This window comes from Schistocerca serialis, chromosome 1 (genome assembly GCF_023864345.2).
Source record: "Schistocerca serialis cubense isolate TAMUIC-IGC-003099 chromosome 1, iqSchSeri2.2, whole genome shotgun sequence".
Taxonomy (NCBI): Eukaryota; Metazoa; Arthropoda; class Insecta; order Orthoptera; family Acrididae; genus Schistocerca; species Schistocerca serialis.
In genome coordinates, this window is record NC_064638.1 from 1107025496 (window position 1) to 1107046340 (window position 20845).

Below are 20845 nucleotides of genomic sequence, written 5' to 3' on the forward strand. Positions count from 1 at the left end.
CTTACCACGGTCCCCGCGGCTGCCCCCGTCGGAGATTCGAGACCTCCCTCGGGCGTGTGTGTGTGTGTGTGTGTGTGTGTGTGTGTGTGTGTGTGTTGTCCTTAGCGTAAGTTAGTTTAAGTTAGATTAAGTAATGTGTAAGCTTAGGGACCGATGACTTCAGCAGTTTGGTCCCATAAGACCTTACCACAAATTCTCAAATTCTGGAAGTAAATATAACCTTATTTATTCCCGTATAACGACGAATATATCTATTTCACAAGGAAAATATGAGTATAACACGATGTACTTTTCCATCATTTTATTTAGCTCTTGTAGTACAATGTATAAAAATGGTAGAACGGTTGCATTCACTTCTTGCGGCCACTGAAACAAACGAAGTAAGACATTAGTCACTAGTAGAAATTTTAAGAATCGTTCAAAAGTGTAAATTCTTGAAAAATTATGTGGTTTCCTTAGTTGTTTCCAAATCTGTGAATTGACACATCTTATACGTTTTATGACAGTGTACAGTCAAATTATAGCTAGCTCCAGTTTCAAAATGCTGTAAAAAATAACTGCAGCCTGGGATGACGTCAAAATTGAACAGATTATTATCGAAGAATAGGGAAATGCTTTGGCAACAAAATAACGATTAACGAAAATTTTCTCATCAGATGACGCTGTAAGCGTCATGAAATAATTTTGCTCGCCGACAAATGACAACTAAATCGCAATACGACGACTATGATGTGAAGTGCACATTTGTTAATCCCACAGTGCTGTGCAATGTGCATGAGCGCACAAGTTTGGCATTGAACTCTTGCGGCACTGTTAGTTTGGTAAGAACATCCACCAAGGCAAGGTGATACCACATTGGATCGGTTTTTAGGCGTCCTCAGGCCAAGAACCGCAGAAAGCGCAGGAATGAAATGGGTTTTAACTGTCTTGAGACTGGCGCAAGACATGTTCAAAATGCTGTCCACCGTTTTCTGCTGTAAGCCGAAATCGAGAAACAGCGTGTTCCACAACAGGTGGGAGTGTCTCAGGGATCACGTTCAGAATGCGTAGGGCAGTGCTTTGCCTGCAGTTCAGCTGCGTTTGTAGTCGGAGTTCTGAACACAGTATTTTTTGGATAACCACACAGCCAAAAGTCACACTGGTTAAGATCAGGTGATTTGGACGGCCGTGCTGTAGGGAAATGAAATTTCCAGATTGTCCCTGAAGCAACTGCTTCACTGGCTGTGCAATAGGTGAACGAGCGCATCTTGCTTAAAAATGATCCTACCCATACATCTGCGCTGTTGAGGGCTTGGAATAACGTTTGTACGCTAAAGACTCTCATAGCGTTTATCAGTTGCGGTATGGGTAACAGGACACACAGTTCTATCTCATCGAAAACATACGGCCCTTCGATAATCAATGGCGTCAGTCCGCAGCACACAGTTACTTTTGCAGAATGAACGGGTGCCGGATGATGTGGGAGCGGATTTTTCATTGCCCATATTCTACATTTCTATAGAGGTACTGGCATGTCCTTGAAGATGGAAATAGGCTCCTTCGGTTTATAAAAAGTTCAATGGCTATTCGTTTTTCACTTCCAAGCGAGCGAGAAATTCTAGAGCAAAGGTTTGTCTCTCTGGTAGATCGGCATGAAGCAGTTTCTGAACGTAGTTAATTTTGTGTGGATAGCAATCCAAGATGTTTCGTAGAATTTTAAGCACCGTGCTCACAGTCTTGTTCAAAATTCTGCCAGTCCCCTGTGCACTGAAGTTCTGCATATAACTGTTCGAACCCTTCTGCATTCCTGTGGTCACATCCTCTACTGATGTCTAATCTATTGTTTCTTTCCCTCTGTCACGGTTCGCTTCCAAAGGAACCGTCATTTCGAATTTTGCAATCAACTTCTCCAGACCCTTGGTAGACATCGGAGTAACGTTTTTTTTTTTTTTTTTTTTTTTTTTTTTTTTTTTTTTTTTTTATTTTACCACTCAGTGTCCGAAACTTTTGCAGAGCTACCGGCATACAGTCACCGTTCTCGCAAAAGATTGTGACCAGCAGTGCGGGATCCTGCATTGAAACAGAAATGACGAGCGTCTCAGGCGCAAATCTCAGACGCAAACTGAGGAACAACGGTGTACCCTGCATCTTTTATTTTACACATTCTTCCGCTTAGAGTGCCACTTAGTGGAAAAATTTTCGTTATTTTTTTGCGTAATCTTTCCCCCTTCTTTTATGATATTCCGTTCAAAAAAAATTGCTCTGAGCACTATGGGACTCAACTGCTGAGGTCATAAGTCCCCTAGAACTTAGAACTACTTAAACCTAATTAACCTAAGGACATCACACACATCCATGCCCGAAGCAGGATTCGAACCTGCGACCGTAGTGGTCGCGTGGTTCCAGACTATAGCGCCTAGAAACGCTCGGCCACTCCGGCGGGCTATTCCGTTCAAAGTTTGGCGTCATTCTGAGCAGTGATTCGTTTTTTACAGTCTTCTGAAACTGGAGCTTTAATTATGATTGCACTGTATATCATATTAAAAAACTTTTGTGTTGAAAGGCATAAGAAAAATGCCGTTAGAAATGTGCGTCAGGAAAGAGCACAACCGAAAAGGATTGCCTTCAAGAGTGTGGCCAACTAAACCAGCAAGAAAGAGTATGAAATGGACGTACACAGTTTATGGCATGCATACAGTAAATTTTATTACAAATGTATGAAAATTATCCTACTTTGTAAATGAGGTTGAAGTTTTCTTCTGTAACTGCAGTAATATTTGTCGTTAGTGTGCATATCATTCTACACAAATAACAGTGAAACCAGATACTGGTTAATGTGTACCTATTATGTATGGCTACATGGTCTTGCAACCTAACTAACGAACGAGTAAGCTTACAATGTGTATCTTACAGGACATTCAGTCCATGTTAGTCATCGTAAACGGAGACAGGCATCCGCTTCATGATTTGATAGTTATTACTTAGTGGTAGAATATCCTTGCTATCGCCGGAGAAGCCAATTAACCATACGAGAAGAGGTCAAGGTAGATACAAAAACAAGCCACGTATTGAGACGCCTGCAACGACTTCAGCGGTACAAGAGGGAGCCGTGGAGGGCAAAAATTTCTGGTGAAAGCAGAGATTTGTATTTACACAACAAAAAATTGAGAACACTGGATGTAACTTCTAGTCTGTGATAAAGCCACTGGCAGTGCAGAGGAAATCGTGGCTGGTTGGGAAAAAAATCTTTTTTGCTGTACTCTACATTTCTTTGTAGCACTGCAGCTTATGTCGACTGAATTTTAATTCGAATCTAATGCTTGCTTCATGGCGTCCAATTATTACACAGAGAAAAGTGAATCACAGTCAAACAAGACAGCTCTACAATCAGGTGACAAAAGTTATGGGATACCTGCTAATTTCGCGTCTGACCTCCTTTTTCCCGGCGTAGTACAACAACTACAAGTGGTATGGACTCAACAAATAGCTCCGACTCCCCTGCAGAAATGTTGTCAAATGGTTGCCGGTGCAGCACAGTGTGGACGAACTGACCTCCCGATTATGCCTCATAAATGTTCGACGGTATTCATGTCGGGCGATTTTGGGTGACCATATCATTCGTTCGAGTTGTCCAGAATTTTCTGACATGGCGGATTGTCATTCATAAAAATTCCATCGTTGTTTGGGAACATGTGAACCATGAAGGGCTGAAAATGGTCTCCAAGTAGCCGAACATAGCAATTCCCAATCGACGATCGGTTCAATTGGACCAGAGGACCCAGATCATTCCATGTAAACATATACCACACCAATGTGGCGCCACCAACAGCTTGAACAATAGTGGCTTGTTGGCAGCTTGAGTCCACGTCTTCGAATCAGAAGCGATGTCATGCTGTTAGCAAAGACACTCGCGTCGGTCGTCCGCTGCCGTAACTCATTGACGCCAAATTTCACCACCACTGTCTTAACGGATACATTCGTTTTATGTCCCACATTGATTTCTTCGTTTATTTCATTCAGCATTGCTTGTCTGTTAGCACTGACAGATCTACTGAAACGTCGCTGCTCTCGGTCGTTAAATGAAGCCCGTCGGCCACTGCGTTGTCCGTGGTGAGAGGTACTCTCGGCACACTCTTGACACCGTGAATATCGGAATATTGAATTCCCTAATGATTTCCGACAGGAAATGTCCCATGCGTCTAGTTCCAACTACCGTTCCGTGTTCCAAGTCTGTTAAATCCCGTAGTACGGCCATAATCACGCCGAAACGTTTTCACGTAAATCACCTGAGTAAAAGTGTCAGCTCCACCAATGCACTGCCTTTGACACCTCATGTACGTGTTTCTACAGCCACTACGCGTATATCTCTATTGTCACCTCTGTGTATTTTTCCTAAATTGCGTTGCCTAGCATTAATTCCAACGCTCGTCAGTGTAGTACAGATGTAAATAACACACTATTGCCAGAATGAGATTTTCACTCTGCAGTGGAGTGTGAGTTGATGTGAAGCTTTCTGGCAGATTAAAATTGCGTGCCGGACCGAGACTCGAACTCAGGACCTTTGCCTTTCGCGGGCAAGTGCTCTACCATCTTTTTTATTTTATGCTTTTTATTGCTGATCGTTGTGTTTGGTCGTTGCGGACGTCACATGACATCCATTAAAGTTCGTTTGTTGATCATTCCACTCAGTTTTTTATTACAGATGCCAACCAGCTATCTGACCGAACACGCTGAGCTACCGTGCCGGCGCCATCTGAGCTACCAAAGCTCGACTCACAACCCGTCCTCACGGCTTCAGTTCTGCCAGTACCTCGTCTCCTACTTTCCAAACTTCACAGAAGCTCTTCTGCGAACATTGCAGAACTATCACTCGTGGAAGAAAGGTTCCGAGTTCGAGTCTCGGTCCGTCACACAGTTTTAATCTGCCAGAAAGTTTCAGTATACTGTTGATCCAGGGTCAGCACGCATAACACTAGTAGACTGTGTGCCATTGATACTTACTATGTTCCGGAAGACGCAGAGCCGGTGGAGCTTGACTGGGCGTTGCTGTAGCCTCCGCCCCCGCCCCCGCCACATCTGCCGGTTCCACAGCCACCAGTCCGGATCGGTACGTAGCCGCAGGTGCTACAGCCGTAGCCGCCACCCTTTTTGCTGCGTCTCACGCGAAGCGCGGCTATGTCTGTAGAAGCACGAAGCGTGGCTGCTATCAGCTTTGACATAGGATTAGTCAAAAAGATACTGACATTGTTATGCAACACATTAATGAGACAACCGCCTATGCTCGACCTCAACGTGCTGTAATAACCACTCACAGACGGCACGTGTCAGCACATGTAGTGTCGTTTATCTATAGTGTGTCAGGGGGACTCGGAAAACAGTGCAGTCGTTGTCGTAATGCGGAAACCGAGGGATTTGTTTTACATCTAGAAGGACATGGTCATTAGCTTTAGGAGCAATGGTGGAAAAGTTTCTGCAACGGCTAATTTTGAGTCGGCATGGTTAAAGTACACAGCGCATGGCAAAATGGTGCTATCCAAAACCGGGGCCAAGACAGATATGGTTCACCATGGGCAGTAGGTGAGAGGAGGGACGATGGGTGCAGAGATCTACTCGGGCGAGTAGTGGTGCAGATGTTGAACACGTGACCTACCAAATGGACCGATGGGCTGGCACCAGTGCCTACTCAACGACTGTTCAGCGGCCGCCACTGTGTATGGGCCTCCTCAACAGGCTCCTAGTTCATTGACTGACGCTGACTGCTGATCATCACCACGCCAGTACCACAACTGCACGTCCACTAAATGGCGAAGGTGGTCTTCTCTGATGAATCGCGTTTTATGCTCCTTCGGACAGATGGCCGTTGTCGCGTACGGCATAAAACGTCTGGGCCGAATGGGGGAGCGTTATGGTCTGGGGAAAGTTTTCATGGCGTTCCGAGGGTGATCTCATCAATCTGGAAGGCACAATGGGTCAACAACAACAGTGTGCAGCTAGCCTTGTGGACCTTTTCAAACCCTACCTGCAATGTTTTCTTCCTGAGCACGATGGCATCTTCCAGCACGACAATACAATGTGTTGCACAGCTTACAGTGTATGTGCGTGGTTCGATAAGCACCAGGACGAGTTTAACCTACTCCCTTGGTCACCAAACTCGCCGGAATTAAACCCTGTCAAGTATCCGTGGGACCACCTCGATCGGGCTCGTCGCTTCGTGGATCGTCAGCCGAGAAATTTAATTCAGTTGGGCGCAGCCCTGGAGTCGAAATGTCTCCACATGCCTGTCGGTACCTTCCAGAACCTCACTGAGTCCTTTCCTACACGTCTCGTTGCAGTGCGGCGGTTTCCAGAGGTTATTCAGTCTTTGGGATAGATAGTCACACTAATGTAACTGGACAGTGTATATGGAAATGCAAGGCGAATACATCTATCAAAGTCTGGATAGTTTAAATCACTTGAAATATTGCTAAACGGGTTGGTATTAAAGAACGAGAGAACAGAAAGAAATGGGGTAAGAAAACGTGCTGCACAGAACAGGTAGAAACTTGCATTAGTAAGAAAATAAAGACTGATGTGAAAAATTCAGTGACAGAATTAATTTGATACCGTGAGAAATAATAGAAGGTGTTATGTATAAGGTTATTAACCAAGACTGGTGCAGGTGAAGAGAACAAGGCTTGAGGTAGATGAAACAGACCACAACAATTAATCACCTCTAATGATACCACCACTAAGAATCAATAATTAATCTTCTTTGTATTTTTTCGATGTCTATTTTACTCACTACAATAATATGTGAAATGGCTGTGTGTTACTTCAGATAAATAGTTTTGTAATCTTTGACTGAGAGCTATACTGGATGCGTTTACAAGCAGCAGGAAAATCCAGCTGTGTGCCACGCAAGCTTACACCAACTGACCTCCAACAGCTATAGAAGGTTTCCCAATGGGTGACTCAATGTCCGCTGAAGTTTCATCCTGCGAAGCCACTGCGTCTTCATGGACTTCCGTCGGGGCAGCGCCTGGAACAACAATCATCCATTTTTAAAATGGTACCCGAATATTTTCTATTATCAGCGCCGCAAAGCATCGATGTATTTACATAATGGCACCTTGGAAATCACAATAAGCTGCTGTAATGTATATATGTGTATTTGTATATGGAAAACGAGTTTTGGTCAAGAAATTATCTTTAAGTCACAGATAAACATTAAATCAGGTTAAAACAAGGTTACTTAGCGTCAAAGACTTGGTGTTTCAAACGACTAGGAGTGATATCATGAGGAACAATTTTTATTAGATAAAAAATGTTCACGGATGCTTACTGGCGACTCTAGGCGTTCTTTGGTATTAGTTATGTCCCTGATAAGTGAGAGAGTTACCGCACAACCAGCTTAATAGCTCGTACATCCAAGAATAATACACAGAAGAATGAAAAAGAAAACTGAGAATGTGTTAGACGACGATTAATTTGGGTTTTGGAAAGGTAAAGGCACCAGAGCGGCAATTTCGACGTAGTGGTTGATAATACAAGGGTTGCCCAGAAAGTAAGCACCGCATTTTTTCTTCAACAATTCCTTATCGAACATAATGAGAATTACACACACGACAGAATGGTGTTTTATCTACACACTCTATTTTTCCTCGTTATCTCCATCCCGTTCTATGGCCTTCCTCCAGCTCAAAACAAGGGTGTGTATGCCCTGCCGGTACCAGTCCTTGTACTGATGGTGGAGCGAGTGTTTCACTGTATGGGTCATCTCCTCAACGTCCTCGAAACGTCTTCCACGAATGGCATCCTTCAATGGCCCAAACAAGTGGAAGCTTGCTGCAACATGTCTGGTGTGACAGCCGTGGATGGTCTCCCCGACCGCTGCAAATCGTGGAGCTCCGCCGAACCGCCTTCTGGTGACCTCACCCTCCGTGCCCAGCGACTAACTGTACTTCTGTCGACATCAGATGCTCCATAGACTTTGCACAAGCGTTTCTGAGTATTCCCCACAGTTTCTTTCTCTGCAATGAGAAAGTCAATGACGGCTCGTTGCTTGTAACATACATCACCTACAGACTCCATTTTGAAACTGTCCAACAGCTACGCTATCTCTCGGAAGTGACGGAAACGTGGCGCTCTCACTTTGGAGACTCCATATAACACATATGTAACGTTTCGCATTCGTAGCACTGTTTTCGGGTGAGAAAAAAAATGCAGTGCATTACTTTCTGGGCAACCTTCGTGCAAGTAAAAGTAAAGTAAAACCAAAACACGTTTATAGGATTTGTCGACCTACAAAAAGCGTTCGACTGTGTCAAAAGGTGCCAGATTGAAATTCTGAAAAAATATGGGTAAGCTATAGGGGAAGACGGGTAATGCATAGTACGCACAAGAGCCAATAGGGCACGAAGTACTAGGATTCAAAAGGCTTTAAGATAGGAACGTAGTCTTTCTCTCCTGCTGTTCAATCTGTACATCGAAGAAGCAATCACAGAAAGAAAAGAGAGGTTCAAGAGTGGAATCAAAATTCAAGGTGAAAGGATATCAAAATCAAGATTCGCTGATGACTTTACTTTCCTCAGTAGAGGTTGGCACAAGAGAAGAATTCGTGGCTGGCCGCATGGCCGCATCAAACCTGTCAGAAGACCGACTCAAAAAAAAAAAAAAATAAAATAAAATAAAAAATGCAAGGGAGAGAGGTGACAGATCTCAGGCACATTGCAGCATATGTACGCAATGTATGTTGTCTAGAATCCAGTCACCTGCTCCGCGTGAAAGGTGGTTGCCCGAGGAAAACTGGAGTATCTGATTCGCTTCTAAAATATCTTCGTCGGATCAGAGATACTCATTCTTAAGCTTTTCTTCTTGAAAATCACTCTAGCATTTTACTGGAATAGGTAGTACCCAGCACATTTAGTTAGTAGAACCTGCCAGTCCGGTGAAATCTCGTCCTGCGGCCGGTGAATCCCAAACAACGCATAGCGTATCTGGGAAAAATTTTGTTTCTAACGAAAGTTGTTGCCTGCGACATGATTTACACCCCTTTGCGTTCGATGCAAAGACTGAAACACCCTGAATATAATTATTATCAAAGGCAGCTGCAGCTGATAATAATTACGTATTAGACGCCAAAGAACCGTCCTTTATTCTGACGCAATGCTAACCCTTGTCTTGATGATAGCCGCTTGCCCTTAACAGGTTGTCCGTAAAGGAATACGCATCCTAACAGATTTCCGTGATATTGTGTACTGTGTTTAAAAGTTCAGAATCATCTGAAATGAGGTGACCCGGTAACTGTGTTGATACACGGCAACAAGTTTCCGTTTTCATCACAAAAACACCAGTTCCCTTCTCTTCATGTTTTAAGCATCATATCTGAGAGATGGCTCTCATTCGGTGAGTGGATAAGATTTCAGTCTTATTCACTATGTAACTACAATCAGCTGAACTGGACTAGTTAGCTCACAGAGGCGTGACATTTACGCCGTAACAGCCTGCTTATTCAGACTGATGTCCTGCCACAAGGACAACTTTACAGACAGCTTCACTTTACGACACATAAAATACCAGGGGTGCTCTCCCATAAATCTTCACTAAAGTGGATTCATGGTAGCACATTAACTTATAAATAATGTATTCGTATCTCAAAAGTGAAGAGTGATAATTATATGTGATGGTCATTCATCAAATATCTTGGGGAGGGGGGGGGGAGGAGGTGCCTCATCAAGGGGTCACAGTTGAACAAGAATATTAACGTCAACAGCTACAATACTATAAGAAAAAAGTTCTTTCGTTAGTCATAACCTAAGCTGTCAATAACCCCTCAATAAAATAAAATTTCTTATAGTATCAAATCAAATTTTAAATCTCATTTCAAATAGTTCTTTACGTTTGTGATGTCTATTTCAAAAATCTTTAAATTAAAAGAGGAGTGAAATATGGAGAACAGAACACAAAAATTTCACTGTACTCCTACATTTCAGTTTGTTTCACTTGCGGCATGAGTAGCGACACTGGCTAATATGTTAATTTTCTCGAAATTTCATGCACTCTGCTCATTAGTTATTTGTGAGAGTTTAGCATGTAGCCGTAAACAGAAACACATAATGCTAAGGTAGCCAGTAAACAGATCCCCATTGCGGACAACGGAAAAAATACGAGCGTATGGAATACCAGACACTGTTTCTAGAAAACAGAAACTGAACGGAAAGACGTCTTCAGACGTAAAAGAAACTTTGGGCTTGCGCCGTGGGAATGTTATAGGACCACTAAATTTCACTATATATATATATATATATATATATATATATATATATATATATATATATATATATATATATATATATATATATAAGAACGAAACTCGTATAGCTTGAAGGGGGAAACTAGATGGCGCTGTGGTTGGCCCGCTAGATGGCGCTGCCATAGGTCAAACGGATACCAATCGCGTTTTTTTAAGTAGGAACCCCCATTTTATTACATTTTCGTGTAGTACGTAAAGAAATATGAATGTTTTAGTTGGACCACTTTTTTCGCTTTGTAATAGATGGCGCTGTAATAGTCACAAGCGTATAAGTACGTGGTATCACGTAACATTCCGCCAGTGCGGACGGTATTTGCTTCGTGATACATCACTCGTGTTAAAATGGACCGTTTACCAATTGCGGAGAAGGTCGATATCTTGTTGATTTATGGCTATTGTGATCACAATGCCCAACGGGCGTATGCTATGCATGCTGCTCGGCATCCTGGACGACATCATCCAAGTGTCCGGACCGTTCGCCGGATAGTAACGGGATTTAAGTAAACAGAAAGTGTTCAGTCACATGTGAAACGTCAACCACGACCATATTTGTATGCACCAGGAATCGCATGGCGACGACTTTGAACGTCGTGTACAGTTCTGCCACTGGGCACAAGAGAAATTACGGAACAACAACAGATTTGTTGCACGCGTTCTATTTAGCGACGAAGCGTCATTCACCAACAGCGGTAACGTAAACCGCCATAATATTCACTATTGGGCAGCGGAAAATCCACGATGCTGCGACAAGTGGAATTTCAGAGGCCTTGGCGGGTTAATGTATGTTGCGGCATTATGGGAGGAAGGATAATTGGCCCCCATTTTAAAGATGGCAATCTAAATGGTGCTATGTTTCACTGCATGACAGTATGGCGATGTACTTCCAACATGATGGATGTCCGGCATATAGCTCGAGTGCGGTTGAAGCGGTATTGAATAGCATATTTCATGACAAGTGGATTGGTCGTCGAAGCACCATAACATGGCCCGCACGTTCACCGGATCTGACGTCTCCGGATTTCTTTCTGCGGGGAAAGTTGTAGGATGTTTACTATCGTGATCCATCGACAACGCCTGACAACATGCGTCAGCGCATTGTCAATGCATGTGCGAACATTACGGAAGGCGAACTACTCGCTATTGAGAGGACTGTCGTTACACGTATTGCCAAATGCATTTAGGATTGTTGGATATCATTTTGAGCATTTATTGCATTAATGTGGTATTTACAGGTAATCACGCTGTAACAGCATGCGTTCTCAGAAATGATAAGTTCACAAAGGTACACGTATCACACTGGAACAACGTAAATAAAATGTTCAAACGTACGTACGTTCTGTACTTTAATTTAAAAAAAACCTACCTGTTACCAACTTTTAGTCTAAAATTGTTAGCCATATGTTTGTGACTATTACAGCGCCATGTATCACAAAGCAAAACAAGTGGTCCAACTAAAACATTCATATTTCTTTACGTACTACACGAATATGTAATAAAAATGGAGGTTCCTCTTTTAAAAAAACCGCAGTTGATATCCGTTTGACATATGGCAGCGCCATCTAGCGGGCCAACCATAGCGCCATCTGGTTTCGCCCTTCAAGCTAGACAAGTTTCGTGCTTTGTAGTTTTTCGTTTGGCGCTTATTTCGTGAGATATTTGGCCCGGTCACGATCAATGGACCACCGTGTATAGTTGACTTAATAGATAACGTCGAAGTTTCAATGAGGCTTTTCGTGGATGATGCTATTGTATACAATGTAGCCTCGACGCTAGAAAATTGTTGCGAAATGCAGGAAGGCCTGCAGAGAATCAACGCTTGGTTCAGGGAGTGGCAGCTGTTCCTCAGCATAAACAAGTGTAATATATTGCAAATACACAAAGCGAAAGATCCTTTACTGTATGATTATACTACTGCAGAACAATTCCTGGAAGCAGTCAGTTGCATAAAACACGTAGGAGACTCCGTACCGAGCGAAGTGGGAACGACCACATAAGAATAATCGAGAGTAAGGTAAGTGGCAGACTCGGATTCATTGGAAAAATCCTCAGGTAAGGTGGTCCATCAACAAATTAAGTAGCTTACGAACACTCGTTCGACCAATACTAGAATGCTGCTCGTCACTATTGAACCCTCACCAGATAGGACTGACTGGAGAGACACAGAAGATCCAAAGAAGAGCGGTACATTTCGCTACAAGTTCATTTAGTAAGAGCGAACGCGTCACAGAGATGCCCAGTCAATTCTAGCGGAGCGGCGTTCCTGCGTCACGTTATGGTCTACTGTTATAGTACCGAAAACGTACATTTCTAGAAAACGCAACCAATATTTTGCTTCCTCTTACATACATCTCTCCAGAGGACCACGAAGATAAAATTTGAGAGATTCGACCTCACACGGAGGCTTACAAGCTATCGTCCTTTCCGCGAATCGTACGCGACTGGAACAGGAAAAGGGGGAAACGGCATTCTTACACAAAGCATCTTCCGCCACCGCCCGTAAGGTGGCTAGGGACTATAGATGGAGATGTAAACTTGATAGTTCTACAGAAGATCGACAGAATTAATAATGTGATAAATGGAACACTAAATTAACTGACTAAAAGAAACAAAAGAACACAAAACGCTGTTTGAACTCAGTGGAGATTAAAGCTCTACCGCTGGGGCACCTTTACATTCACAGTCATTTTATAGCGTTTTAAGTGCACGTGTAGGTCTGTATATAAATTTCAGATCGTTGTTACAGTAAATTTGGTTCGTGGTACTACCATGTCTTCCTTTGCTTTAAAAAGTAATGTAAAACTTTGGTGTATCAACAACGGAAGGAAAGAACATTAGTGTTAGCACGGTTAGGGTAGGAGAAGGAAGAAAATTTGCTGTTCCCTTTCAAAGAAACCATCCTGGTATTTGCCTTAAACGGTTTAGGGAAATCACGTAAACCATAAATCTGATCTGACGGGGGTTTGAACCGTCACTCTCCAAAATGCGAAGACAGTGTCAGATATTAGTAATACCGACAATTTGCAGTATTTCTGCTTGACCTGACAACGCTGTCTCCCTAGTCCACGCCACAGGTTTTCCGTCTTGGGGCAAAATCACTTTTGTTCTATGTTCGACAACACTGTACAGCCGGCGAAAACAAGCACACCGCAAAGCTCTAGTGACAACAAAGGTTTGGAATCCGATCCGTCTCGGCGCAGGATTCTTCTAAGCATATGGTTTGTTCACCTACCTCTTTTTTCAAACTTTTAATCCTTATCCAATGAGCGAGCGAAGTAGCGCAGTGGTTATCACATTGGACTCGCATTCGGGAAGACGACACTTCAATCCCGGCTCCGGCCATACTGATTTAGGTTTTCCGTGATTTCCCTAAATCGCTCCAGGCAAATTCCAGGATGGTTCCTCTGATAGGGTACGGCCGACTTCCTTCCCCACCCTTCCCTAATCCGATGAGACCGATGACCTCGCTGTCTGGTCTCCTCCCCCAAATAATCCAACCCCAACCCCTATCAAAGCAATTAACATTACTTTTATGAATACTGTTAGTGTCTTGTTCCGTTTTATTTCGAGAGTGGTAAGTCAAACCTAGCGATATGAACGTATACGACTCCAGTAGTCTCAGGGCCTATCTCTCACGCCGCCACATCCTGCAAGAAGCTACGCTACTCTGTTTATCGCCCTTCTATTCAGTCACAGGCCATAGTACTGCCCGTTTCCCAATGCCAGCAACGGATGAAGACCACTCAGCTCTCTGTTAGGTCACGCGACTGCTGCAGTAACCCAGGTCAGATCATGACGCTCTAGAACCTTCACAAAACACACACCTTTTGTGTGATATTCTACTTTTAAGGGGATGTTCATTTTGACATAGTAGCAAATTGAGTTTCGGTCTATAAACTATTTTCAACAATACAAAATTTAAAGTCACTGCTCCAATAAACTTCAAGTGACCGGTTAGATTGTTAATTCAACAAACCGATCAAAGTGGTGCAATGATAAACACAACGGAATCGCGTTCTGGAGAAGTGGGATTGATATGCACGCCAAGGCATTCTGGTGTAACACTGTCGAGAATTACACAAAAGTCTCAAGGCGAAAACTGGAATGGGTCCTTCAACAAATCTACTTCCATTCTCATTTCTCAGCATATATTATCTGAGTTGGTTTTTTCGTCTCTGATAGTACTCGTACGTGCGCTCAATGACAACTCCATCTAATCACGTTGTTGTTAATTGGACTCAAGACGGATGCAGTGCGCCCCAGTAGATACTTACCTGTGTGGACAACCAACAGGACGAAAAGCGCTGCGGTGAGACCAATCCACAGGTACCTGTTCATCGCGCTGGTCACTAGACAACTGCGTTCTCCCGCGTCCCTGGACGGACTTTTTATACGGTGCAGCCTCCCCTGCTGGTTGTTGCCAAAGGCATTTTCCGGAGCAGCCTCTTGTTAACATCACGTGCTTCTATGATGATGGGTTGATGTCTGCCAGTTCGTGGCCTTGACATGCCCTCTCTTGCATACGAGATGCAATTTAGGTACAACGTAGTTGTTCTCCGTATCGTGACCTTGGTAAACTTAATATCGCTTACTTTTTCTGACGATTTTACAAATAAATTTTGAACTGATCTATGCTGATAATCATCTGATATATACCGTGCAATTTGGATTTCGTTGTTTTTCCCATCTCTCTCTATATGGCTCTTGTGACGCACTCGCTGTTCTGTGGTAGCGAAGCGCATTACGCCTCAACTGCATCCGATGCCTCTATTTTGCGGAATAACAGTCATTAGCGTAGAAGCTACTAATCATAGCTGTCAAGTATTCCTCCAAACGTAGGTTACAACATGATGCAGTACGCTTTTTCCCGCTGCAATCCGTATTTAATCTCTACTGAGGATGATAAAGAGAAGGCTGAAATACTGAACTCGGTATTTCGAAATCGTTTCACAACATAAGATCGTAAACGGTACAAACTTTCATTAATCATAGCATTAACGCAGAAATAACATTTTGGCCTAATGGGATTGAGGGATTAACGCTCTTTGAACGCATGAAAAATTGATTCTTCCTTAATTTTTGTTTCAAGTAAACTAAAAACGAAATCTAAATCTGACGTTATACAGCTTTATTCCTTACAATTTTGTCTTAACGAAAGCATTTTTTCCTCGTCGGACGCTCACTGTAACCTCTGCACTAGGTGGAAGAACCTTTCACCGCCTGAACATTGGTAATCGGCGGGAATCCTCGAAAATCTTCAATTGGACGTGTAACAAAATCATTTCCTAAGTCATTCCCCCTCCCCGTGCACCTTACCGTTGGTGGGGTGGCTTGAGTGCCCCAGCGATACAGATAGTCGTATCGTTGGTGCAAACACAACGGGAGGGTGTCTCTTGAGAGGCCAAACAAACAAGTGGCTCCTGAAAAGGGCAGTAGGCTTTTCAGTGGTAAAAGGCAACAGTCTGGATGATTGACTGATCTGGCCCTGTAACAGCAACCAAAACGTCCTTGCTGTACTGATGTTATGAACAGCTGAAAGCAAGGCGAAAGTACAGACTTAATTTTTCCTGAGGGCATGCAGCTCTACAGCGTGGTTAAGTGATGGTGGCATCCTCTTGGGTAAAAAAAATCCGGAGGCAAAATAATCCCAAATTAGGATCTCCGAGAGGCGAATACTCAGGAGGATGTTGACATCGGGAGAAACAAAACTGGCGTTCTACGGGTCGGAGCGTGGAATGCTCGATCCCATAATTGGGCAGGTATGTTAGAAAATTTAAAAAGGGAAATTGATAAATTGGATATGGATATAGTGGGAATTATTGAAGTTCGGTGGCTGGAGAAACAGGAATTCTGGTCAGTTGAAAACAGGTCGATAAACACAACATCAAATAGAGGTAATCCAGAAGTAAGTTTAATAATGCATATAAAAGTAGGAATGCGGGTAAGCTACTACAAACACCACACTGAACACTTTATTGTAGCTAAAATAGACACCAAGCCACACCAAATACAGCGGCACATGTTTATATGTCAACTAGCTCAGCAGAAGGAGAAACAGAAGAAATTTATGATGAGATAAAAGAAATTATCCAAATAGTTAAGCGAGGCGAAAATTTAATTGTGGCTGACCGGAATTCGACAGTAGGAAAATGAATGAGGGGAAAGAATGAAAGAGGCAGCCGCCTGGTAGAATTTTGCACACAATGTAATCTACTCATTGATAACACGTGGTTTACAAATCATGAAATAAGGTTGTATACGCGAAGGGACCTGGAAACTCCGGAAGGTTTCAGACTGATTATACAAGGATAAGACAGACATTTCGGAACCAGATTTTAAGTTGTAAAATACTTCCAGGGGTAGATGTCGATTCTACCATTTATTGGTTATAAATTGTAGCTTAAAACTGAATAAACTGGGGGTTTAGAGGGAGCATTAGGCAACGATGGATCAGAGCAGGGAAAAGAATACAGTAGAAGACTCCTGAGAGATGAAATTGTGAAGGCAGCAGAGGATCAAGTGGGTAAAAACACAAAGCCTAATAGAAAAACTTGGATAACACAGGAGAGATTGTATTTAATTGATGAAAGAAAATACAAACATGCAATAAATGAATCAGGCGAAAGGGAATTCAAACGTTTAAAAAATGAGACTGATAGGAAGTGTGCCAAATGGCTAAGCAGGAATGGATAGAGAACAGATGTAACGATTTAGAAACATATTTCACTAGGGAAAAGATAAATGCCGCCTACAGGAAAATTAATGAGGCTTTTAAATAAAGAGAAGCAGCTATATGAATATCGAGAGCTCAGAGGAAAAACCAGGACTAACAGAGGAAGGGAAAGCTGAAACGTGGAAGGAGTGTATAGAAGGTCTGTACAACGCAGAAGGCAATATTGTAGAAGAGGAAGAGGACGTAGTTTAAGATCACTTGACTAATGCTAACGAAACTGCGGCTGTATTTGAATCCAACGTCGTTTATTCTTTTTAATACATGCTACAAGTTTCGAAATCAAGTGGTATCATCTTCAGGCCCAGAGCGTAACCTGCCATCCACAGCCGTTTCCAAGTGCAATGAAAACGGTTGTGGATAGCAGGTTAAGCTTGATATACACCACTTGCTGTCGAACCTGGTAGCTTGTATTAAAAAGAATTGGACTGAAATACAACCGCTGGTTTTGTTATCACTATTTAAGCACTACGTATCCGGCTGGCAGGCCCACGTTACTTGATGGATTACTAGAGACTAAATGAAGATGAGCTGGGAGATATGATATCGCGAGAAGAATTTGACAGGGGACTGAAAGACGTAAGTCGAAACGAGGCCACCGATCGACGTGGTGCAGTGGTGGCCATACAGGACTCGCATTCAGGAGGACGACTGCTCAAATCCGCGTTCGGCCATCCTAATTTAGGTTTACCGTGATTTCCCTCAATCCCTTCAGGCAAATGCCATGATGGTTCATTTGAATAGGCACGGCCGACTTCCTTGCCTAATCCGATGAGCCCGATGACCTCGCTGTTTGGACCCGTCCCACAAATCAACCAACCAAACAAACAAACAAGGCCCCCGGAGTAGACATTCGGTCACTACTACTGACAGCCTTAGTAGAGCCAGCCATAACAAAACTATTCCATCTGGTGTGCAAGATGTATAAGACAGGCGAAATACCCTTAGACGTCAAGAAGAATAAAATAATTCGAATTCCAAAGAAGGAGATTCTGTCAGGTGCGAATATTACCGAACTATCAGTTTAGTATCATTTTGCAAAATATTAACAAGAATTCTATACAAAATAATGGAAAAACTGGTAGAAGCTGACCACGGGGAAGATCAATTTGGATTCCGGAGAAATGTAGGAACATGCGTGGCCATACTAATCCTACGACCTCTCTTAGAAGATAGGTTAAGGAAAGGCTAACCTACGTTTATAGCTTTTGTAGACTTAGAGAAAGTTTTCAACAATGTTGACTGGAACGCTCTCTTCGAAATGCTGAGGGTAGCAGGGGTAAAATACAGGGAGCGTAAGAGTATTTACAACTTGTACAGAAACTAGACTGCAGTTGTAAGAGTCGAGGGGCATGAAGGGAAATCACTGACTGAGAAGAGAGTGGGACAGGGTTGTAGCCTATCCGAAAAGTTATTCAATCTGTGCATACAGCAAGCAGTAAAGGATATCAAAGAAAAATTTGGAATAGGAACTAAAGTCCATAGGGAAGAAATAAAAACTTTGACTTTTCCGATGACATTGTAATTCTGTCAGAGACAGTAAATGACTTGGAAGAGAAGTTGAATCAAATGTAAATTGTCTTCAAAGTAGGACATAAGATGAACATAAAGCAAAACAAAGATTATGGAATGTAGTCGAATCAAATTTGGCGATACTGACGGATCTAGATTAGGAAAGGAGACACTTAAAGAAGTAGATAAGTTTTACTATTTGAACAGCAAAGTCAATGATGATTTCCGAAGTAGATAAGACATAAAATGTAGACTGGAAATGGTAAGAGATGTGTTTCTGAAGAAGAGAAATTTGTTAACAGCGAATATAGAGTTAAAATTAGGACGTTTGCTCTGAAGGTATTTGTAAGGATTGTAGCCATGTGTAGAGGTGAAACATGAACGTCTAAAAGTTTAGGTAAGAATGAAATAGGAAGAAATGTGGACCTACAAAAGTATGCTGAAGATTGGATGGGTAGATCGCGACCTAATGAAGAGCTACTGAATATTATTCTGGAGACAAGAAATTTGTGGCACAACTTCACTAAAAGAAGGGATAGTTTGATAGGACAGACTTGAGGACATCAAGGGATGACTAGTTTAGTATTGGATGTTGGTGTGGGGGATGAAAGTTGTAGGGGGAGACCCAGATATGAATACAGTAAGCATATTCGGACACATATAGGTTGTAGTAATTAGCCGAAGAAGAGGCTTGCACAAGAGAGAGAATAGCTTGGAGAGCTGCATCAAACCAATCTTCTATCAGCATACACAGGATAGCTGAAAAATGTGAAATTTCAACAAAACTGTGGTGTACTGAAACAAATATCATTTTCTTCGCCCACAAAATCGAGTCAAAAGCGTTTGCCTAAAACTCACTTTTGATGATATCTCAAAACGGCTAAGTAGTATGCATCGCTTTCCGGTTGTCTGCCGCTAGTTTGACAAACATAAGTTTCGAGAGAAACGCGTTTTGGGTTATATGTTTCGTAGTTAAGTTAAGCAATAAACCAGTTAGCAAAAGTTGAAACAGCTTCGTCTGATCTCAAGTTCTAGGACGTTCATAATCTCCCTAATGCGTACTGGGGCGTCGTTGGTATTAAATGACGACTGTTTTGTTCCCACTATGAGTGGTTTTCGGAGACTTTTTTTCACAAATCCCATTGTAGCTCGATAATTGACTTTCTGGTTCAAAATGTTCAAATGTGTGTGAAATCTTATGGGACTTAACTGCTAAGGTCATCAGTCCCTAAGCTTACACACTACTTAACCTAAATTATCCTAAGGACAAAAACACACACCCATGCCCGAGGGAGGACTCGAACCTCCGCCGGGACCAGCCGCACAGCCCACGGCTGCAGCGACTGAGACCGCTCGGCTAATCCCGCGCGGCTGAGTTTCTGGTGAACTTGGGATGAACACTACAGTAGAATATACATCCCACAGCCTATTTTAAGGCAAAAAATAAAAATAAATCATTTTTATAATTTTCAAAGAGGGCAGTGTGCTTAAGTGGTCACGGAACAGAAAACCAACTAAAATTACTTAACAGAAGGGGTGCAACTGGACCAGTTGAGATATCTGCTCGATTATGTAAACTAACGAGTTCCTCTTCTACTCGTAGCATTAATTAATTCGTAGGTCGGTAGTACAACGAAGGGATCCAAGCAGTAGGAAAAGGCGCAGGTTCTACCTGTTCCGAAGAAGCGCTATAAGAAATAAACGGAACCACACATTATTGTTCGATTACAGTACCAGCGATCTGTGAGGAAAAGAGCCGACAGGGCATTGTTGTCAGGAAGTCGATCAGATAGAAGGGGTGACAAAAACACATCGGTTAAGACCGATACCGGTATTTTAGTTCTGAATGACCGGTATTTTTCGGTATTTGTTTGACCTCGGTTACAAGTGGTGTTTTTATTTTTCACTAATAACTGGGGAAAAAACGAAATATCAGGTATCCTTAGCAGCAGTGCTAAAATATTTCGTTTTTAATTAAACATTTTTTTTAAGAAAGAGCAATTTTTACTCGTAAAATCTGATTATTTTGAAATGTTGTGTAGTGGAAAATGGGGAAAAGCGATCAACGATATTTTAATGACAATGAATGACAATGCCGAAGGAAAAGAGCAACAAACGTATGGAATGAGAATTGGTACTGCTTTTCTGAGACAATTGTGTATTACCATGAGGCGTGGATATGATGGTACTCTCAGTGTCCAAGACTTGCGCCATCTGATCTGTATCATGGTTTCTCTCTTTCGTCGTCGAACATCAGCTGAGTTCAGAATGGCATCGTCCCTAGTCTGGAACTATTTTACAAAGTGAGGTATCAATGGTGCACAACGCTCCATTTG

The 20845-nt window shown here is 42.6% G+C and overlaps 1 protein-coding gene across 1 annotated transcript; it reads right to left on the minus strand.

The window, feature by feature from the left end:
• Positions 1-286: 286 nt before the first annotated feature.
• Positions 287-14616, minus strand: LOC126459277 (uncharacterized). Its single transcript, XM_050095850.1, has 4 exons — positions 14542-14616; positions 6896-6997; positions 4981-5158; positions 287-366 (listed from the first exon to the last, which is right to left on the minus strand). Exons 1-4 carry the CDS (start codon positions 14603-14605, stop codon positions 351-353), a joined length of 360 nt encoding a protein of 119 aa, XP_049951807.1. The 5' UTR covers positions 14606-14616; the 3' UTR covers positions 287-350.
• Between the last annotated feature and the right edge of the window lie 6229 nt (positions 14617-20845).